Source organism: Schistocerca serialis, chromosome 1, assembly GCF_023864345.2.
Source record: "Schistocerca serialis cubense isolate TAMUIC-IGC-003099 chromosome 1, iqSchSeri2.2, whole genome shotgun sequence".
Taxonomy (NCBI): domain Eukaryota; kingdom Metazoa; phylum Arthropoda; class Insecta; order Orthoptera; family Acrididae; genus Schistocerca; species Schistocerca serialis.
The window spans coordinates 720,736,872-720,757,846 of NC_064638.1; the positions used below are offsets into that span (position 1 = coordinate 720,736,872).

Sequence of the window (20,975 nt, forward strand, 5' to 3'; positions counted from 1 at the left end):
CTCTTAATATTATTTGTATAAGCTGGACTGTGATTGCTGTGTATGTGTAAATCTGTATGCAGTGCCACTGGGAAGTGAGTGAAGGGGATCTCAAGGTGTCAATCCTTGTAACCAAGCAGACCAGCAGACACGATAAGACAAGCAACATTATTTTTAGATGACTGAAAATTTACATAATCTGTGGTCACTCACAAAAAAATGTAAGTTATTTGTACCATCTACAATCATCATAATGTTCATCTATTTATGAAAATACATTTTAATTATCTGCAATTAATGCAGAATGTATTTCATTCATTTGTTCAAACAAACTACAATATATTTTGTATAGGTGGTACACCACAGTCAGTAAATATTTAAAAAAGGTATTTATTTGTGTACAGTTCAAGGCATAACTTTTAAATAAACTACTATCTGCAGAACAATTTCTGTACACTGCAATAACAAACTGAAATTGCCATAGCCATCTGCCTGCTATTTGTGCACAGAAAGCACTACATGAATAAAACTGAAGAGCAAAAAAGCTGGTACTTACTTATTATACAAAACAGTAGGAATTTTCATACTTCTGCTTCCTTAAGATTCAGAAACGTACACATGTAAAAGGACAAATTTTAATACTTCTCATGATCACAAAGCCTATCGCAGATTTTTTTTTGCCCCCCCCCCCAAAACAAATGGATAACCAAATACATTCAGGAATGAATAACTTCCAAGAAAACAGAAATTCACACACAGGATGGAAGCAGCCTGTACTTGTTCCATTCAATATGAAAACCAACAGCAAAAATAAAAGAAACCCAAGAAATACAACCATAAAAACAATTTCATGCATATATTCTGGTCAAAAAACAATTTCCATACACAACTGTGAGCACTTAATGTGAAGGATATCAACAGCATATTCAATGTATTATTTACTGAGGTATTTGTAGATGGGAACAGCTTCAGTCAATTTAGGCCAAGTTTTCGAATAATAGTGACACTGATGTACCAGGCAATTTTATCTTTGAAACAACATTTGTAACAGTGACAAGTCACACTGCATTTATTGATCAAGAAATAATCACAAGTTTGCTAAAATTTATACCAAAGGCAATAACAACCACAGTAACATAATAAAACCAAGGAAGGATAGTCATAATTTGATGCCCTGTAGATATTAAGCCACTAAAGATATACCAAAAAATCTGATCAGATAAAGATCTGGAAGAAACCATCTTCCTATTTGTAAAAATATGATTTAGGAAGGTGTAACAACTTGAAATTAGAAATGTGAGGAGAGGTTCAAAACTATTTTTGTTCCAAATATTAATCCTTTATTTCAACCTTCGTGTCATTGTAAGTTAAATATTTGATATTTGAAGACCAAGATTTGGGGGGGGGGGGGGGGGGGCGGCTTGGTTTGTCTGGTCTCTTAAGTTATTGCAGAACAGCTGAATACTCTCCACCAAGATACAATACAACAGCAGTGTCATATCCTCATGCATGTCTATTCTGAGTTTTGCCTTCCCACTACGTAATTATTTTTAAAAACAGACAAATCAATATAAGTGAAACTAAGAAAAAACTTAATTATAAGCCTTAGTTTCCCTCCCCACAATTTTCACAAACAAACAAAAGGAAAAAAATATATTTGTACTAATATTCCTTGCAGTGCACATGTGCAATGTGGGATACAAACAGCAGAACCAACAGCACCCACTGCTATAAATGTGAATCATGGAACAGACTTCAGAAGTGACAAATATAGAAATAATGTTGCAAAGCCACACATGTATGAGGGGGAAAGGGGGAGGGGAGCACTTACTAAGTTTACATCAAGCCCTCATACCCTCTGTCTAATATTGTAGATAACCCAAGACAGTACACCACTGAATAATAGGTTTCTAACATACATTTCAGATAACACACCAACAATAATAGCTTACACCAAACAATAAGCAAATCATTTACTTTACTGAATGCAATGGGTTGGTCAAGGCACCACATCAACACTGAATGTGAAAACATACAAGCTGACACTCAAAAATTAACTGTGTCACTGTCAAAAGTAGTGAGATACTAGTTGAACCTGCTGAGAGCAGTTGTTAGTTTGTGCCCATGGCATAAAGGTGATGTGTTCCAAATCATAAATGTGCAAATAAAGATAGAACAGACAACTATCAATATTTATTTTGACCCTATATTATTCTTCAAAATGGAGGCTGAGATAACAGACTGATCTGTAACATGGCCCAAAGGCCAGGTAAGTTATGAAAGTTCTGAGTTGGTGATGCAAAGAAATGTGATGTCACCAGAATAACTATCACTTATGGGACAGATTTCACACTATTAGATTTTGATGAGTGGCTGAAGTACTCCATTTAATGATATGATGTGATGTGACAGAGCAGACAGCTGGTACCATACTTCCAGATACAGGTTTGCTCAATTCCAAGGTTAAAACTATGTACAGTCCACCATTGATACTTGGGAGTTTGGTACTCATAGTAATCCAGATCTGACAGCAAATACAGCTACTCTGTATCCTAATTATAATAAGTCAAATACTTTGCCAGAGAACTGTCTGCACTACTGGTCAGTGTCCACACAACCAAGACTTCAGGACAGAGGAGAATGCAGTTGGGGGCTGTTCAACAGCACACTTTAACCTAAATATTCTCAATGCCATGACAATATCTACATTTGGCGAAAATGACGAGTCCCCATAACAGCAGTAATTCTTAAACTGCTTAAGTTTCAACCAACAAGATCTTAATCGGAAATGTTATTACATTTTATTTCAGTATCAGTGTTCCCTTTCAGTCACCACTTGTTTGAACACAAATTCCAACACACACACCTTTCGGACACAAATTTCACAACACATACATTTGCCCACACAAATCAAAAACGTCCCATTGACAAAAACTTACCTTTGTATTGCTGACATGGTCAGCTGGCAGGGATTCAGGCACAGTCTGTAATGTCGTTCTCATGGTTGAGGACATTGCTGCACTCTCTGCACAGATAGGAATGAGAGGTGGCGGCAACAGCGGGTCCAGGAAGAAATGGAAGTGGTGTGGCCAGTTAGGTCCCACTTTCCACTTCCTCTTACCATGGAAGCCAGGAAGTGTTCTCCAACACACCTTTCCCCACTACACCTTCACAAACAAGAAAACGTTGCTGTTGATTTATGATAATCACTTATGTGAAAATGTTAAAAGCACTAACGTAAATTTACTTATCACAACAAAAATGCTTTACAATGAAAAGTGGACGTCAAATAAAAGGTTACAAATGTATCAAAAATATTTTTAAACTTTTCAGGGCAAACTGCTACAAGTACTTCAATCATTCTAAAATCATTGTACACATTACATAAACAACTCTTCAAGCAACAACAGAAAGACATTTAAATACACATTAACTTGAAAAATGTTAGGCAAAATGTAAAGATGATGACTCAATGTACCTTCCATATTTCTCTGTTGGAGGAGGAAAGAAAATTTACATTGTTTTCCTTCTAACACATCTAAATAGGGCAGTGGAACTAAATGAAAAAGGCAATCGAACTGCAGTACTTATACGCGACAAAGCTGTAACACATAGGTGCCAACAAACGTTTGCGAGAAATATAATGTTTTACTTTGAACGGGTTTGCATTAAACTAAGTTACTGATGTCGCATACTTGTTTCCACAGGATAATTTTATGTTAAACGTTCTCTTTGATTCCTTTACCAATTCTTTGAATGTTAATTGTGTTATCAGCTGAAACTAAATTCTAATATGAGTAAACGAGTTCTGTATTAGCTGTCACAGCCTAAGCAATGTAAAAATGGAGTTCGAGGTTTGAGGCACAGCTCACAAACTGTCCATTTCTATTAATACCGGCCACCGCTTTTCCTCAAATTAATTTTATTTTGTACTTCAGTATCATTTCTAGTATTGTGTCAAAAGGAAGCGGTCTGCTCAAAGTACAGTCAATACAAACTGAACGAAAACAAACAGTGGAAATTTCTGATCCTGAGAATACAATTTAAAATTAGGCCCACGGCTCACTGAAGTTCATCAGAATCATAATGTACTATCTTCGCAGTATAAATTACCCGTCAGCAGCAAAAAAAAGTCTCTATAGGCGCCACTGGCATATCAGATGTAAGACAGTTTCAGCGAAGAACAGGAGTGTTCCTGTTTTAGTCTCCTTAGTGTTATTCCGAAATACAAGTGCAACACATGAGGTCAAGGCACACGCAATTACTAGGCACTGTCAGTATGTGCCACCAGAAACACTGAAAACGATCGAGAGAAACATTCACTCACTGCCGGTGGACGTTACAAGGAGCAGTGCAGCCTGCGCTTCTAAGGCAAAAAAAACAACACCCACAAATCGACAAGGGCTACAATCCCTCCGGTTCCAATCTTTAACAAGCGAAGACCACGCCGATGTTGCACAGATGTCGCTCCTCTCGGCATTTGCTGCTGAAGCTGTCGTATGATCACACCTAACAAGCTTGTAGTGACAAACTAGCCACATCACAAACTGAAAGGTGACGATTGGAATTAGATGTGAAGCACTAGATTAGCCTGTACACGTAATATTGAGACTTATTTTCTGTCTCCGGGATGTACTAACCCATTGGTATGGTGCAGAATCCAATAATAAACATGTAAACCCCTGGTTTTCCACCTCAACTCATTACAAACTTAGTTCCAAGATGGCCGAAATTTCCTGCCCACACAAATTCTGCCACTGCGCAACTCGTAACATTTTTCTCCCATTGGCTAAATAACATTTGACGTCACAGTACATACTGACCCAATAATACTATCTGTACACTCAAGATTGTTGCTAAAACTGAAAATTAGCTGCATAAACGACTGCGAATCTCACACTGCTTATTTATTGCTAGTTACAATTATTCCATATGCTCACTACAGTACGGATGAGGGCCTGTATTCCTCTCTCATGCAAGGTAGATTATATACATAACATTGATTCCAGTATTTGTCATCCGAGTTGGAAGCGCAAATATGAATTTCGTCTGCGGATGACCAAAATCCGTGTATATGCAAAAAAAATATGATATTATCGATGAACGTCTATGATAAACACAATCTTGCGTCACGTATGCGAATCGAAGCTAGAGGATGAATCACATGAGTAACCTCTCAAGTGTTAAAAAGACACTTGCTTTTTTAATAACTCATCGAGATAACACGCATTAGTAGCCACCGGGAATCATGTACGCCTATGCTGTGACACAACACATCACATGCATTTACGTCCTAGGAGTAAAACACAGTGCTGAATATACTAAAATGACGTACCTGTCTCATTAAAAAACGCATTATATCTGATTGACTAAGCAGTTTCAGTGTAATTTGCATTATGTTTTAGCACGGTGGCGAGGACTGTATTTTTTTACTCAATGGCGCTCCAGGAGGACATCTCCAGGGCTCTTCGTTGAGCCATGCCACGCTCGCAATTACGGTTTAACTTAGTGCTTCGATATGGGTTGTTGTCATTATGAAATATCAATCAGAGGCAGCATATATGAGTCTTTACCTCAGTAAGTACAGATCTATGACACTTCAAAACTTGATATGTTTGTATATTTATACGCAAATATAAAATCAGTCCTGCATTAATTATAAGGTTTCGAGTTTAGCATGGCAACTACTACGCTTCTTTCTGGACAGGCTTGCCGTTACCTTTCCCCGACTTGTTAATGAAACGTAAAAAGTGTCTTTGCGTTGTGTCGTTGAATGTGATTAGTACGTGTGCAGTATAGTGCTTCACTTGCCAGTCCAGTTCTGGTAAGGGACATCTGCTCTATCACAAGAACTCGAACTGGTGACAGCACTAGTAGCGTGCGGCCGGATTCACAGACGCAACTAATGGGACGCCGAAGTTTGTGGCATACCGGTACTGAAACGGCACAGCAGCAGCATACGTGAGCACGCGACAGCACTAGTAGCGTGCGGCCGGATTCACAGACGCAACTAATGGGACGCCGAAGTTTGTGGCATACCGGTACTGAAACGGCACAGCAGCAGCATACGTGAGCACGCAGCTTTCAATGGCGTCATTAAAGTGATGCCACTTTTGCCATGGAACAAACAATTCAACTCTGTTCTACTTTGAGACGCCACTATAGCATTCAAGCACCACTGAATAGTACCGTTAGAGCGGTCCCTAGTAGCTGTATTTCGAAACACCAGCATACTGTCGTAGTTATCGTAATAATTACTACTATACTCTGTTCGATTTCAGTATGTTCTGGTTTTCTTATTGAAAAAAAAAAGCCAAAACGTGGTCGGCAGGTACACTTTCGCAGTTTCTGCAACTACAAGATCAACAACATAATGTTACTGATAACTGTCAAACTTACGTAAGAGTGTGTGTGAGAGAGAGGGAGAGAGCGAGTTAGTGAGCGCGCGCGCGCGCACGCGCGTGCGAGCGTGTGTGTGTGTGTGTGTGTGTGTGTGTGTGTGTGTGTGTGTGTGTGTGTGCATTCATATACAATATTTACAAACGAGCGAATGATGTATCCCACAATCTTGAAATCTGCCTAAAATAAACTTTATATGGAACCAAAAAACGAGTTGTATGAAAATCGTGGTGTGAGCAGTGGCGGACTTAGTCGGTGGCCTGGGGTGTCAATTCTAATCGAGACCCCCGGGTCTGCTTAGAAAGTGTTGTATTTGTAGCCCACATATTAGAAAAAAAAAATAGATGTTATGGCTGACAAGAAAGTCAACTACTTATACACTGAAGAGCCAAAGAAACTGATAACCCTGCCTAATTTCGTGTAGAGCCCCTGTTAGCACGTTGAAGTGCCGCAACACGAAGTGGCATGGATTCGACTAATGTTTGAAGTAGTGCTCGAGGGAATAGACACCATGAATCGTGCAGGGCTGTCTATAAATCCGTAAGAGTGCGAGGAGGTGAAGTTCTGTTCTGAACAGCACGTTGCAAGGCATCCTAGATATGCCCAATAATGTTCATATCTGGGAAGTTTTGGTGGCCAACGGAAGTGTTTAAACTCAGAAGAGTGTTCCTGAAGCCACCCTGTAGTAATTCTGGACGTGTGACGCGTCGCACTGTCCTGTTGGAATTACCTAAGTCCGTAGGAATGCACAATGGACATGAATGGATGTAGGTGGTCAGGCAGGATGCTTATCTACATGTCACCTGTCAGAGTCATATCTAGACGTGTCAGGGATCCCATATCACTCCAAATGCACACACCCCACACCATTACAGAGCCTCCACCAGCCCGAACAGTCTCCTGCTGACATGCAGGGTCCATGGATTCATGAGGTTATCTCCATATCTGTACACGACCATCAGCTCGATACAATTTGAAACGAGACGCGTCAGACCAGGTTTCCAGTCATCAACACTCCAATGTCGGTGTTGACAGGCTCAGGTGAGGTGTAAAGATTTGTTTCGTGCAGTCATCAAGCGTGAACAAGTGGGTCATCAGCTCCAGAAACCCATACCATTGATGTTTCGTTGAATGGTTTGCACGCTGACACTTGTTGATGGCCCATCATTGAAATCTGCAGCAATTTGCGGAAGCGTTGCTCTTTTTTCACGTTGAACGATTCTCTTCAGTCGTCATTGGTCCCGTTCTTACAGGAACCTTTTCTAACCGCAGTGATGTCGGAGATTTTATATTTTACCAGATATACACGATACACTCATGAAATAGTCGTACGGGAAAATCCCCACTTCATCATGACTTTGGAGACGCTGTGACCCCCCCACTCATGCGGAAACTATAACACCACATTCAAACTAACTTAAATCTTGATAGCCTGCCGTTGTACTAGCAGTAACCAGTCTAGCAACTGTGCCAGACACTTGTCCTATATAGGCGTTGCCGACCGCAGTGCCATATTCTACCTGTTTACATATCACTGTATTTGAATACTCATATCTATACCAGTTTCTTTGGCGTTTCAGAGTAATATGCTCCAGTAATTGTAATATATGTAATAAAAGACAAAGGTGATTTGAATAATCATTTAGAACAGCCACCATCAGGTAGAGTGCACAGAAATGATAAAGAATAGAATTAGAAAATTACTTTTTATTTTATATGCTTGGAGACAAAGCCTGTACAATTATGTACAATTAATAACACTATTGATATTATTACACTACATGTTCTTGTGTCTTTTTTTCTGACATTCTCAGTAACATCATTGAAATCTATTTCATTGGAAACTTTTGTTTCATTTTATAAAATGGACAGACTGACTGAGCGTTCTTGATTCATTGTAAAGTGAAGATAATTTAGTTTCAGTTTAGAAAAACTTCTCTCCCATGATGTGCTGAGACAAAATCTTCAAGCAGTATTGGACTGTAGGTGATGTAAATCTAATTATTCATTAAATAACCATTTAATCATAAACTGAAGAATTTATTGGGCTTTTCATCTATCAGCAATGTACACCGTCGCACCTACATGCCTATGATATCATTTTATTTCTTGCTACGACTGCTCTTTATCGGATTTATCGCAAATATCTTCTATATTCTCCAGTGATATAGTCAGAGCGTCATAGAAAGCTTTAAGCATAAATTTTGTTTCAACAATTTGGAAAAATGTTATGATTTCCTTCATGGGAATGCACTGTACTTACATACATACATACATTAATACTTGCTCCATGGATCATGAACACGACATTTTGCAATGATGTGGTGTGTGTCACTTTAACATAAATCTTCTTTACACAAAATAATAATAATTATTATTTTCTCTTTTTTTTACAGTTACTACTTCATATCTAAAATTCATCTATTGAGTGGAAGGAGTTGTCATTCAGAAATTGTTTTAGTTTGTTTTTAAATGTTGGATGGCTATCTGTCAGGCTTTTAATGCTGTTTGGCAAATGACCAAAGTTTTTTGTGGCAGCATAATTCGCCACTTTCTGTGCCAAAGTCAGATTTAACCCAGGATAGTGAAGATCCTGCTTTCTTCTGGTGCTTTGGCTATGCACTTCGCTGTTATGTTTGAATTGGGATGTGTTGTTAATAACAAATTTCATAAGTGAATACATGTATTGTGGAGGTACTGTGAATATACTGAGTTCCTTAAATAAATGTCTGCAAGGTGATCTTGGATGGGCTCCAGATATTATTCTGTATACACACTTTTGTACAATGAATATTTTTTCTTGTAATGATGAATTACCCCAAAATATGATGCCATATGAAAGCAGTGAATGAAAATAGGCATAGTAGGCTTATTTACCGATATGTTTATCAGCAAAAGTTGCAATACTCCTAATAGAATAACTAACTGAACCTAGCCTTTTTAGCAGATCATCGACATGTTTCTACGAATTCAATTTCTCATCAATGCAGGCACCCAGAAATTTTAAATATTCTGCCTTAGCAACAGACTTCTGTTCAAAGTTTTATCAATTTATTTACGATTTCCTCAGCTGATTTTTGTTTGTTGGATGTGTTTACCGTACTTGTACCATCAGCAAAAAGAACTAGCTTTGCATCTTCAGGAATACAGAGTGGCAAGTTATTAATATATATTAAGAACAATAAGTGACCCAAGACTAAACCCTGTGGGCCACCATTCTTGATGCCTCCCCAGTTAGAGGACTCTGCTGGTTTTTGCAGACTGGTTGTAATGTTAATTTCAACCTTCTGCATTCTTCCAGTTAAATATGACTTAAACCATTCGTGCACTGGCCCTCTCATACCACAATACTTAAGCTTATCTAGAAGAGTTTCATGATTCACACAATCCAAAGCCTTTGAGAGATCACAAAACATCCCAATGGATGATGTGCAGTTATTCAATTATTTAGTATTTGATCAGTGAAAGTATATATAGCATTTTCTGTTGAAATGTCTTTCTGAAAACCAAGAAGACATTTTGTTAGTAATTCATTTTTACAGATGTGTAATGCTACTCTTGAATACATTACTTTTTCAAGAATTTTGGATAAAGCTGTCAGAAATAAGATTAGGTAGTAGTTAGCATCAGACCTACCCCCTTTTATATGCAATGGATTAACAATAGCGTATTTCAGTCTGTCTGGAAAAATGCCCTGTTTCAGTGAGTTACTACATATATGACTGAGAATCCTACTTACCTGTTGGAGACAAGCTTTTCGTACTCTGTTGGAAATGCCATCAATTCTCAGTTCCATGTGAGCCTTTATTTTTGAGTGAATTTTTTATTTTCCTAATTTCAGCAGGAGAGGTGGGTTGAATTTCAGTTTTATCAAATTGAATAGGTACTACATCTTCCACATACTGCCTTGCGTTTTCTAATGAATAGCTGGATCCTATTTTCTCTACAACACTTAAAAATGATTATTAAAAATGTTTTCTGCTTCTGACTTCTTGTTAACGAACTTTTCTTTGAGTTTGATAGAAATACAGTCTTCCGGTGCTCTTGTTGCCCTGTTTCCCCTTTAAGAAAATTCCACGTTGTTTTAATTTTATTATCAGATGTGCTAATCTCAGACATAATGCACATTCTTCTGGACTTTTTAATAACTTTTCTTAACACATTACAGTACTTTTTATAATGTTTCACTGTTTCTGGATCATTTCTCCTCCTAGCTATAAGATACATTTCCCTTTTCTGTTTACAAAACTTTTTATCCTTTTGGTAAGCCGTGGCTTTTTAGATGGTTTCTTAGAATTATATTTCACTGTTTTCTAAGGGAAACTATTTCCAAATACACTCTCAAAGATATCATAAACAGATTAAATTTTAAATTAACATCAGGTTCCCCATACACTTCATCCCAGTTTCCCTAAAATTTTCAATTGTTGAATCGTTAATTGAACACAGTATTTTGGAAGACTGTTTTTTGTTACTGTATGGAGCTATGTCATATACTGTAACTAGCACGCATCATGATCAGACAGCCCATTCTTAACAGGAAAAGTGTTTATTTGATTAAATTTATCTTGGTCTATAAAAACATTATCTGTCAGTGTTCTGCTTTCCTGTATCACCCAAGTAAGAAAATCAATAACTTACATCAAATTGGGAGAACCAAGTAATACTTCAGGATCAAGCTTGCTGTTGGACTCTTTCAGATAATGTACATTGAAATCCACACAAACAATAATTTGCTTCCCTCTGTCTGCCAGATAGCACAACAAAGAATCCTAGATTTTCAATAATAGCTGAAAATTTCCCATTGGGGTCCTATATGTGGCTACAATTATAAAAATACTATTATTTAGCTTGTGCTTACATGCACATACTTCTGTATGTTGCTCCACACAAAATTTTTTAGTTCCCAAATTTTTCACACTAGGACAGATTTTAACATATATGGCAACTCCTCCTCTTTCCATAGTGCCTCTACTTACATGTGCTGAAAGCTTATATCCACCTACATTAACCATTTCCATAGCTGTGACTATATGATGCTCAGACAGGCACAGTACATCTATTTCACCCTCAGTTTCTAAATCTTATAAACAAACAAGAAGCTCATCTACTTTTTTTTTAATCCCCTGATAGTCTGATGCAATATACTGACATTATTTTCACAGAGCTTTTATGAGAATCTTGTGACATACTAACATTATTTTTCACTGTACAGTTACGAGAATCTTGTGCTGTTTTAACATATGTAGTACCTGCCTGTCTGAGCTTTTCATTCACTCAATGTTGGATGACTGGATACTGATCTTAGCCTAAAAAAGAGGTACTCCCATGAGTTCCAGTGCCCCTCTTAAAGATTTTGCTATCATCCCAGTCAATTTCCCCTTCCCTTTCCTATTGAGATGCAAGCCATGTCTTGTGAAGTCCCACCTATTAATACCATCAACAGGAACGAAACCTATGCCTGACAAAGTAGCTGCCTGAAGCAGCTGATATAGCTCCATATTGACCTTCCTGACAGAGCTGTTCAGTTGGGGCCGATCATAAAAAGCAGGAACCAAGCCAACATTTGTACGGTTCTTTACAGATGCTATTTTTACCAGATCACGCTCAATATTGGAGACCTGATCCCTATCAATACTGTTTCTCGCTCCAACCACTATCACAACATGATTTTGCTTTGTGAAACCCTTTCACATTGATCCTACAGCTTCTATCACTTGGCTAAGACATGCAGTGGGCTTGAAAATACTCATGACATTTCTTGCATAAATCGGTCTGTGCATTAAAACATTGATTGACAAACTTCTTGAAACGATAACCCAGCTCCATGAGCTAGTTAACCCAGCATTGTTCCATTTTCCCTCTTTCTTCCTCGTTGGTTCATCTAATTGCGTTGCATTTTTAGTGCCAAAAGTAACAGTGTTGTCTATACCTGTAGTTAATCCCATCACTGAAAACTCATTCAGGGTTTTTATATTTGAGAAGCCCTTCATCTGGTGCCGTTTTCGCAGACTGAAGACACCGTTGGATTAAATTTACGTTCACCAGTATTGTGTGCCGAAAGTTGATCTACATCAGAGAGGTAACAACATATATTGCTGGGACGATCAAGCTGGCTGCAGATCAAGTATCAAGGTTTGCGTTGGATGGCTTTTGCATATGGTCCATAGTGCTCCCAATCGGTTCGCTGTTTTTTTCAACACTTTAACTAAATTAAAATGAGCACTCCAGCGAGTATCAGACAATTGTTTCAAACTTTAGAAGTAATACCTGTCTATAAGTAGAAGATGAGAGGAATGAATGTAACTACTCTACAGTTCCAAAACAGGTGACAATAGAGGGAACACAAGAGTATGCAAGAACTCCATAAAGATTGACTTCTCAAATGTTTCATCATACTCCTCCATGTACACCTGACACTATCGTGGTACTGACATAACCTTAAGTCCCATACACCGTAATATCCAGCCCACTTTTTCCCAGCTGCTGTGGAATATCTTTTGACATATCCACTGCAGTCTTTCCCGCCATAAAAAAATAAACGTTACAACACTTTTTTGCGGTAAATGCTTGCGCATAAAATCTAGATCAAGTATTGATCTTGAAGTGTAAAAACCGTTGCTTATTTCAAATTGCCTCTTGGTTGCTGAATATATGTTTGCCTTGTTTGGAATTTAATGCAAAATAGTCTCGTCCTGCGGTCTCCAAATCTTGGGACCCTAAGGATTTCGAAGCTCACCAGGAATGCTCTGCCACCCTCTTAGTCCGCTACTGGGTCTCTCAATGTGTGTGGGAAATTAGCCCCAAGAGTTATGTGGTACCTGAAAAGGTTCAAATGGTTCAAATGGCTCTGAGCACTATGGGACTCAACTGCTGAGGTCATTAGTCCCCTAGAACTTAGAACTAGTTAAACCAAACTAACCTAAGGACATCACAAACATCCATGCCCGAGGCAGGATTCGAGCCTGCGACCGTAGCGGTCTTGCGGTTCCAGACTGCAGCGCCTTTAACCGCACGGCCACATCGGCCGGCAGCTGACAAAGGTACCTCCCATCGCACCCCCCTCAGATTTAGTTATAAGTTGGCACAGTGGATAGGCCTTGAAAAACTGAACACAGATCAATCGAGAAAACAGGAAGAAGTTGTGTGTAACTATGAAAAAAATAAGCAAAATATACAAACTGAGTAATCCATGCGTAACATAAGCACCATCAACGAGAGTGTGAGTTCAGGAGCGCCGTGGTCCTGTGGTTAGCGTGAGCAGCTGCAGAACGAGAGGTCCTTGGTTCAAGTCTTCCTTTGGGGGGAAAAAGTTTAATTTTTTATTTTCAAACAATTATTCTGTCCGTCCGTCCGTCCGATGCGAGGTAACTGTACCGTAGTATGGGGACGCTACACCTAAACAAACGTCGAAACACACGACGTCAGTCGACTACAGCGCACGGAAGAGAGAGTATTCCTGCTAACGAGGCTCCCTGGCTGGCAGTTGACTGTTCGCTACTCTGGACGAGAGTGCATTAAATACGTGAGATGTATTCCGTGGGCAATATGAATCCGGCAAATATAGCTCGCGAATTCAATAACAAGGTCAATGAATATTTTCCGAACTGTAAGGAATCGGAAAGTTCCTTAAGGGATCGAACTTTGCGAAAATACAGAAAGTAAACTTTACAATTGAGGGAATACTTAAACCAAGGACCTCTCGTCCCCCAGCTGCTCACACTAACCACGGGACCATGGCGCTCCTGAGCTCACACTCTCGACGATGTTGCCTATCTAGCGCATGGAATACTCAGTTTGTATATTTTGCTTATTTTTTTCGTAGTTCCACACTTCTTCCTCTTTTCTCGATTGATCTGTGTTCAGTTTTTCAAGGCCTATCCATTGTGACAGCTTATAACTAAATCTGAGGGGGGTGCGATGGGGAGGTTGCCTTGTGAGAAGCTGAAAACAGAGGAATTCGAAATGCCTACATTAATTAATATAATAAAATTCTAAAATCTTGGAATGGTGGTGAATCTGCAGGTGTCATTTACATATAGGCTGTTAGTTGGTTTGTCATAGCAGACAGCATTTTTGCCTGCGATTAATATTGATTTATAAATGTGTTTGTTGCTCCAGTTTTATTCCTGCACTCAATTTCTTTTTGAATTCATCCTTTAGGTTTTTTTTCTTGCGTTTAACTCTTGTCACAGTTCTAATGCCATAATTTGCAGTATAAAATTAATAAATGTATCACTAAATGAGTACAGTACAACTTGAATCTCTTTGAAATTGCTTTATTTGGTTGTGCTGACAGACTGATGTAAAGTGTAGTCTGAAGTCAAGCTTATCTTGAAAGATGATAATCTGTTTGTGTGTTGATGATGCCAATGAATGTGAACGCCAAATGAAAGTTGTGACAACAGATTGTCCTGTGTGTAGCCGAACACGTTGAACTGAAATGTTTATATTAATTATTAATCTCCATGCAGTGTCTTTTGTTGCAGTCCTAAAATACATGTGTCTCTTTGTAGTACCCATGTTGTGTGAGTGATTTATATTGCGGCCATTTTTTTCTTGAAGTTTCTGCAATAGGTTTTGAGCCCAGTCCATGGTTCATAAAGAAATTCGCTACTGTAATTTTGCATTTCGTGACATCATAAACGCACTAGTTCTTGTTGTGGAATATGTGCAGTTCGTATTGTGTATACGTGGACAACTTCTGCACATTCTCATGGGGAATGTTTACTTCTGTACATCTGAACTGTTTTACAGGGCTGCAAATGGTTTCCATTGTATTGAGAAACTTTGTGGGGCTAAAAACTGGACCATATAGAAGTTTGCAGTATGAAATTTATTACATGTACCAAATGGCGTATACGAAGTATGTATTGGTGATGAAGAAAAACTGGCGGCTTCGCCAGCAGATGCGACATCAAAACTCATAGATGAGTTTAAATTGCACTGAAAACATGGTACAATGCTTATCATGCAGAAAGTCAGATCATTGTCAGATCTGTCGAAGCAAAAGTAATGGCATTGTTGGTTGCGTGTGAAAGTGTGCGAGATATGTGGGACAAGTTACATGCCCGTCTGAACAGAAAACAAAACAGTCTGCAGGTTCTGTTCAATCACAATTGTTCAGTTTTCATATGAGTTCAGGAGATGACATGGTGACGCATCTCGTTCATTTTGATCACTTGCTTCTTCGAATGCAATAACTCAACGTGAAACTTGATGACATGTCATTAACGCTGCGACGATTCGGCACACTGCCTGACGGTTGTGAAAGTCTGTGACAGTCAAGGTAGGCAATATCTGAAGATCAACAAACAACAAAACATTTAATGGACTTATCAACAACTGATGAAAACCGTCATACTTATGGAAGGGAGAAACAAGACTATAGCAGCAATTAATATCGATCAGTGGGCATAGACGGCAGCGATATGTTTCAATGTGTTTTATCTTTATAAATGTGCTTCTTTATTCTACTTTTCTGGTGCTCGCTCTCGATATGTTTTGGTCCTAACCCGCCGTGTTTGTAATTTTTGCTTTAGGGTAAATATATTAAGTTATCTAGCTGGCGTGGAATTTATTCTTTGTCTCCATCAATTCTATTCACTTAAGGTAGCGAAAGAACTAGAATCATTATTGACAGTATTGACAGCACTACAATTAATTCGGAGGCACAGCAGCAACCTCAAAATGCAGCTACACAGAATATCACAGCAGAAGCAAGCTCTTCAAATAAACTTACAGTCATCATAGTTTCAGGTAGGAAATTTGGAAATGTTAAACTTGCCACTTTGTGGACAAAACGACTGCACCTATGGTTCAGGCAGGTAGAGAGCAAATATTTGCAAAATGGCATCCTAGTTTCACTCGATGGATTTCATTGCTTGGTGGCATATTTGGATGAGGCACAAATTATGCAAGCAAAGAATCTCATGAGATTCTCAAAACAGCTTCAATCAATGAGTGTTCTTTAACCCCAGAGAGCAGATTGCATAAACTGTTACAGGAGATGTCAGCTGGTGATACGTTGCTGGAACAAATGTTGGCAAAACTAAAATCACTAGCAGGCAATGATTTTACTATGGGCTTAGGCAGTACTGCCTTAGCAGCACACATCGAATTACCCTTGGCAGTCTTGGCCAACAAAGCTGAGACGATTGCTATATGTTCAGAACATAAAGGCTGTAACACTGTTGAACAGACCAGCATGGCTGGAGACTTCGAACCAAGCGTTACCAGTGAAGACGGGCAGGGTGTCCCCGACTCAGGTATAGTGCCAGCCACGCCTCTAAGCAGAACAGAACGACTGACGGAGTGCGTGAGGGAATTACAGGTCGTGGTGGCGGCTCTGAAATGGGAGCGAATAGAAATGCACACCAATGCAACAGTCTGTGCAATTTCCCAAACTAGTTCAACCACCCTGGAAGGGCGTACGCGGTCGTTGACAAAAACATCGCCTACTACTTCTTTTTCTCGCGCATCTACCGTGCCGGGCTTGTAGGATCACTACCATGCATAGGCAATGGAGAACATACGCGTTAATGAGCGTCAGTCAACGGGTCATGTACCTCTGACGTGTAACGGGATAAACGGACTATCTTTATGCCACTGGAAGGCATTGATTGCTATGCAGATCAGAGGCCTATGAGAAGATAGTGCATAAGATTTATGAAGGTAATCGAAAACTAGAGTTTTGAGGAGCTGCAGCTGGCGGATAGGAGGCAACTGACAAAACAGTTAGGCCTTGTGTGTGCAACTGAGAAGCAGTCTCGTCCGTTATTTGTAGGAGACAACACGTCTGAAACAACATTTTAGGTACACACACACAGGTTCTGATTGCAGTGTGTTACCGGCTGGAAGTTACACAGGCGATGGTTCCAAGGTTCCGATAACTCTAACGGTGGCAAATAATTCCAGAACTGAGATCATGGGAAGAAAGATTTTGACACTCGATTTTGGGCTACAACACATATTCACACGACCATTACTTATGGCAAACGTGACAGAACCGATTTTAGGAGCTGATTTTTTTTGTAGTTCTTCCGACTCGCTCCAGACCTGTCTTCTAACCATCTCCTAGAAGTGGATCAATTGGTGCAAGTTTCTAACAGATGTGAGGCGGTACTGCAAGAATCCCCAGAGATAACAGATAGGAACGTGGGAACATCTTGCAAGCATGACACTCAGCAAGTAATGGCCTAGCACAGGATTATCCCAGAAAGCCAGAAAGGTCACTGCAGCTGAGGATGACACAGATAGATTACTGAAGGCATCGTGTTCCATCAGATAGGCAATGGGCGTCGTCTATCCACCAACTAAAAAAAAAGGAAGGCGCATGTGTGGATGTGTGGGGATTATAGAGTGCAAAATCCCCTTATTATTCCCGATAAATATATTACCTCAGGCAGCATAGTGCAAAGACGCCACAGCAGGAGCGACAGTTTTCAGTATTATTGACTGCCACAAGGCATATTTACAGATTCCATTTACAAAGGGCAACAGGAAGAAGACTGCTGTTACTACTCCGTTGATTTGTTTTATTTCAAGTTTATGCGCTTTGGTCTTAAAAATGCCACACAGTCATGGCAAAGGTTTATTCCCCAAGTTCTTAGACGGCTTTCATTCCTGTTTTGTTACATGGATGACATTCTCGTCTTCTCTGACAGTGTGGAACAGCATAAAGAGCACCTATGAACTCTTTTCCAGAGGCTTAAGGTTTTCGGAATGGTGACTGAGAAAGACAAACGTGTTTTTGGGTAAGAGAGCGTATATTTTCTTGAGTTTATCATTTCTACAAAACGTCTGTCTTCCAACCCTGAAAGAGTACGACACATCCATGACTTCCTGGTTCCAAGGCGTGTCAAGGAATTATGAAGATCCTTGAGAACTATTAATTTCTACCAACGTCATATTCGACAGACAGGTGGAAAACAGGCTCCTTTGACTGCACTTCTGAAGGGAAAGTTCACCCTAGGAACAAGGTGGTACTGTGGAACGAGAATGTACTGGAGGTCTTTAAGGACGATAAAGACGCTATGAAGGGCTGTACTATTACACAATCCTAGTCATGATGCCAAATGGGTTATCATGGTCGACGTCAGCAAGGAGGCGGTTGTTGCGATGTTACAACAGAGGATCGTTTTTCTCCCACCGCTTGACGGAAGCACAGTGCAAATGGACTGCTATAGCCCGTAAACTACTAGCCATTCACGCAACAGTTAAGTTTTCAAATAATACCTGGAAGGCAAGCACTTTAAAATTAATGCAGGTCATGCACCGCTCACAGCGTTCTTTTCCAAGACGACATATCTAGCATTGCCCCGTCAGTATCACGTAGCAGACTTCATAACACAGTACTTCACAGACGATGAATACATAATGTTGCTGGTGATTATTTATCATGTAGCTGCGCCCGTGTCAAGGCAGTCTACTGCGAGAAAATAGCGACAGATCAGAAGGAAGACTCTGAGTTGGCTCAGTTGCTGTCTAATGGATCTGATGGTTTGATGTTTGATAAAGCGGTCTTGAAAGAACTGGGACTTAAATTATGGTGTGATACATCACAAGGTACATTACGTCCTTACATTCCAACTGTGACACAGGAAAGAGGTTTCCTGCGCCTTTCATAGTCTAGCACACCATGGAGTCAGGGCTTCAACTAAACCGCTGACGAAACACAGCAGGAATCCCACTGCTGATCTCAGTGTCGTATACAGTGCCAGAAGAGTAAGGTAGGCAGATATGTGTACACGCCTATGAGAACGTTCACTGAAACTACAGCCTGTTTTATGCACCTACATATTGATTCAGTGGGACCTCTTCCATGTTCCGAAAATTGTGGCTTCGTGTTGACAATGGAGGATCGGTTTACCTGTTGGCTAGAACAATTCCCTATTCTCAGTACATCAGCAGACACTACAGCTACAACACTACTGGGAGGCTGGTTTGCTCTCTGTGGCATACTGCAACTGATAATGTCCGACAACAGAAGACAATTTGAGGCTACGTAGTAAATTCTTCAAGTTCGTCACCGCAAGACATGGTGTCAAGGTGAAGCTACCATTTCTCCTACATGGAAGCGATAGTGTGACAGCAAGAGGAATATTGGACAAAATCGGCAAGGAACCACTGGAAACAACTTCGAAGAAATATAAAAATCCTGTGGCTACACCATATAAAGTGGAATTATCGGACGTTAAATTGGATGTTCTAACGGAGGAGTTGCCTGGAACATTGCAGAGGCTACTTGTAGACGATAATTACCTTTTGGATTTAGACATAACGCAAGACTTTGCCGTAATTTTTAATAAAATGTAGATGTGCGACTACCTAATATCAACCCACGACTTCTGCATGGAAGGAGAGCATCAGGGAAGCAGCAGTGTCATTGTGGACAACGATAAAACATATGGAATAGACTGTTTAACGTGGATGAGCTCCAATTGTAGGGTAAAGGTATACAACAAATTTATATGTCAAATCACAAGTCCAGGAGTAAACAAAGTTTTAGGTAACCATCTTGTAGATTTTATGAAGTGTCCAGATACGCGACTACGGGAAACTTTTACGTCTTCTTTGGCTAAGAAGCAGGGCATTACCAGGCTGGAGGCCACAATATACAACTACAGAATGGATCGTGTGTTCGACCCAGTGCAAAGCTGTTTGAGTGTGTGAGACACTGTGGCGTCTTCTGTCATCGTCCAGCGCCGTGACATGAGCGGGTGTTTGCATGTACAGTGCCGCGAAACGTTCCCGCTGGACGCCAGGGATGCTATACACAAGCGACATTTGTTCTGTGATTTACCCTTTGATTGTTGATTTCTGTTCCACGTCCTACCCCTTGACGAAAAGCGTGAGTCAAGTGTTAGATACGGAATAGGTTAGCGAACTTAACTTTTCTCACGCCTTCGCACGAGTTATTGATTGCAGTGTATTATGATTTGTTCTGTCCGAGGGGTTCGTTAATAAATTGTTACATCAAACAGTCATGTCCACATCGAAGCCGAGGCCCTTCCTACCTCTGGAATTTCGGAACGACGTTTTCCATTCGCTGCACAACTTATGGCAACCAGGCATTCGAGCTACGACACGCTTAGTAACAATGCGTTACGTGTGGCCTGGAGTGCAAACGGATTTCCGCGAATGGGAGAGATGCTGCTTGAAATGCCAGCGTAGCAAGATAAATCGCCACGTCCACTCACCGGCAGGAAGCTTTCCAATCACGACAGCACGATTCACGCATGTCCACCTTGACATTGTTGGCCCACTGTCATCATCCGATGGTCACTGTTACATACTTACGATGATTGATCGGTACACTCGATGGTCAGAAGCTGCACCAGTGGACAATGTTACGGCAGAAACTGTCGCTTTCACCGACGTCACCCACTGGGTGTCACGTTTTGGTTGCCCGCTGCACATTACGACGGACAGGGGACATCAATTCGAGTCCAATTTGTTTCGAGAGTTGACGAAATTTTGTGGCACACTTCGCCACTGGACGACGAGCTATCACCCCGCCAGCAATGGTTTAGAAGAGCGATGGCACCTTACCCTAAAAGCTGCCCTAACATGTCATGACACCGGATGGACCAAAG

At 40.1% G+C, this 20,975-nt stretch overlaps 1 protein-coding gene across 1 annotated transcript in view; it reads right to left on the bottom strand.

The window, feature by feature from the left end:
• The window catches only part of LOC126481357 (serine/threonine-protein kinase MARK2-like), a 303,564-nt gene extending 298,812 nt beyond the window's left edge, over positions 1-4,752 (bottom strand). Inside the window, exons 1-2 of the mRNA XM_050105112.1 lie at positions 4,620-4,752; positions 2,919-3,146 (exon numbers count right to left, since the gene is read on the bottom strand). Of these exons, the coding sequence (XP_049961069.1) occupies positions 2,919-2,993 (75 nt within the window). The 5' untranslated portion in view covers positions 2,994-3,146; positions 4,620-4,752. The remainder of the gene's footprint in view (positions 1-2,918; positions 3,147-4,619) is intronic.
• Positions 4,753-20,975: the final 16,223 nt, after the last annotated feature.